We start from the raw sequence: 3,255 nt of genomic DNA on the forward strand, positions 1-3,255 counted from the left end.
AAAGAAGGTAAAGAGGCACGCAAAAGGAAAAAAAAAAAAAAAACAAAAAGAAAATAAGAAAAAAGAGCAAAGTGAGATATATCAATATGCAATATTTTTCTCACACTTCTCTTCACTACAACTAAAGTAAGTGAAGACGGGTGATGATGATTCTAGATACTCACATACATACGCAAACAATGCATATATATATATATATATATATATATATATATATATATATATATATATATATATATATATATATATATATATATGTATAGGGTAGTGTTGGTGATTATATTTATTTCTCTTCTCATTTGACTGTCAATGTCTAAGTTTGTATGTGTGTCTAGAAAAGAAAAGATGAACGTGCATGTAGAGGTGTATTTATTTTATTTTATTTGTTTTTGTTTTTTTTTATTGTATTTATATTTATATTTATTGTATTTATATACCTATATATATATATAGGTATATATATATCATATGTAGGTTTCGTTTCCCTTTTTTTTTTTTTTTTTTTTTGAAAACCTTTTTTTAATTATTCTTTTATTTTTATTTTATTTATTATTATTTTTCTCTCTGGCAATGTATAGACAATATTCTACTATTCTCTCTCTTTCCCCTTTTTTTTTAATTTCTTTATGACTATACCCACTAACAACATTAACTGGGGGTGTTCATCATATACACACACACACTCTCTTTCTCTCTCTCTATATATATATGTATACACTATATGTATAATTAGAGAGGGTTGTGTGAATACCAGAAAAACACACACACACACACACACACACACAAACACATTCAACCATTTTATCACAACCACACCTATATTTATATATAAATAATATATATATATATATATATAATTAGAGAAAGAGAGAAAAAAAAAAAAAAAAGATGAGAAAGTCTCCGGATGTGGCCCTCACTGCCCGCACCGCCAATCCCTCCTCCTCCGCAGCCCACTGGCGCAGTTCGACGCCAACAACTCCGCAGACTTCTCCGCCGCTCGCCCGCAGAAGTGGCGGGGGTTCATTAGGGCTGCAGTTCCCCCGCACTGCCGCTGCGGAGATGGCACTTCCAACAAGTATGGGGTTCTCAGTCTTGCGGCGGCGTAAAGACGATATCTTTACTCAACAACAACAGAAACAACAACAACAGGATCCATCACAACAACAACAAGAAGGAGAGAAACAAATATGGGGATTGGAATCACGCCGTAGATTAAATACACAAGGACGTCTTTCCATAATCCCATTAGCGGCAGAGGGATCTCAACAAGTCATCTCCACCCCAGCAACAGCAACAACTACTACTACTACGGTAGGAATACCTATTGTATCTAAAGGAAATGTTCCCACCCCTGCGGCTTCTCTTCCATTATATGAACAACCGGGATTTCGTACAGATTTGATGCGTCGATCTGTTTTTATTTTTGGTCTTCAGACAGTAGAGGAATGTAGTGCACTTTTACAATTACTTAAAACTCAATGTGGGGCTATTGCCGGTGCCTTTCGTCTTGCCGATCACACTTGGAAGAGTAGTAATCTCTATACAGGAGGAAATTATACGAATACGATGAGTGCTGGAGTAGGAAGTCCATCCTTTCATAATAATAATAATAATATTAATAGTAATAATAATAATAATAATGGTGGATGTGTGGTACTTTGTGTGGCCTTTTACACACCGGATAGTGCGGTATTGGCCCAGCGGCTGGATAACACCGCACAGGTATATCAGAGTCGATTTGTAGTGGAAAGTGCAACACGATTTCAAGGCCTCTCATATCAAACAGGAACAGAAAAGGGATTCTCTCTCTATTCATCTTCCCCTTCATCATCCTCATCATCATCATCATCCACTACTGCAATTCATATTAACAATCAATCAACTCTATTACCTCCACAGCATGAACGTCTTTGGCAACTTCTCTTCTCACCAATAGATGGTGGTGTGAAGATTGATTGGCGTGCGGCTGCAGCGGCTGTAGAGCGGGGTGAGGCACTTCTTATTAAACCAACTTCTGTTCTCTCTACACAGATTGGTGTGTGGAATACACACAGTAGTGGTGAGGATGCGGGAGAATACAGCATGGAAAAGAAGAATAGTCATCCTATTATGAATAGTGGTATTATTAATACTAGTAGTAATACTACTAATAATAATACTAATACTAATAATAGTATTAGTGGTGGGAGTGAAGGGGCACGATGGTTTGATACCACACGAACAATGCCTTCTCTCTACACTAGTACATCTAATATGATGAATACAGCGGGTAACACACATTCAGATGCGGCTTCTGTGGGATTTGAAATGGATGCTCTTGGTCGATCCAACACATTACAACAACAATACTACAGTAATCGATATGAAAGAAGAAGTTTGGGTAGTGGTATTGGTGGTGGTGGGGATAGTAATAATGATAATAATAATAATAATAATAATAATAATAATGGTAGTGGTATACCATTCTTTTCATCTATTACGAGAGTGGCATCTTCACTTCTACAGATGGCCTTTGGAAGCAATAATGATAATACTAATAATAACAATATCAATAATCATCACAGAATGGTTGGAGGAGGTGATAGACATGATGATGTTTATCTCCCACCACCATTACGTCAACGTGTGGAAACAGGTACACAACGTACATACTACAATACTTCTTCATCATCTTCATCCATACCAACAACAATACCAACAACAACAACAATGGGAGGAGAAAGAAGAAGAGGAGCTGCAGATGAGAATGGAGAAGAAGTATGGGGAAATACAAATACAGTAATGGAGTCCACAGATGATGGAGGAGCGGCGTATATTCCCCGTATGCGTTCTATTGGAAATTACGTGATGGCAATCGTACCATTTGCCACTCAACTCATCCTGCCACTCTTACGGGTTCCTGTTAATATAGGAGACGGGGGAACTCGGGCCAACACACAGAATATAAATAGAATGATGACAAGTGATAGTCGTTATCCTACCAATGTGAATACTATTACTAATACTAATATTAATAATAATAATAATAATAATCGTGGAGTTGGAATGACCATGTATACTACAACAGCTTCCACATTTACAATGGATCCAACAAATATAAATATCAATACAAATACAATGGATACTTTTCATACCTATAAGAGTATGGAGTTTGGTGGGTCAAGACAGAAGCGATCACGCTATGGAGATGATATACACTTTTACAACGCCTTTCCTAATAATAATATTAATAATATTAATAATAATAATGTGGCT

The 3,255-nt window shown here is 36.3% G+C and overlaps 1 protein-coding gene across 1 annotated transcript; it reads left to right on the forward strand.

Annotated features, from left to right (window-relative positions):
* Positions 1–888: 888 nt before the first annotated feature.
* On the forward strand, positions 889–3,255 carry TM35_000391410 (uncharacterized protein; the record flags this gene model as incomplete). Its single annotated transcript, XM_029029657.1, has 1 exon — positions 889–3,255. A coding segment is annotated over one exon (2,367 nt), but the record flags the coding sequence as incomplete, so codon positions are not given.

The sequence above is a fragment of the Trypanosoma theileri genome (genome assembly GCF_002087225.1).
Source record: "Trypanosoma theileri isolate Edinburgh chromosome Unknown TM35_Tth_39_V1, whole genome shotgun sequence".
Taxonomy (NCBI): domain Eukaryota; phylum Euglenozoa; class Kinetoplastea; order Trypanosomatida; family Trypanosomatidae; genus Trypanosoma; species Trypanosoma theileri.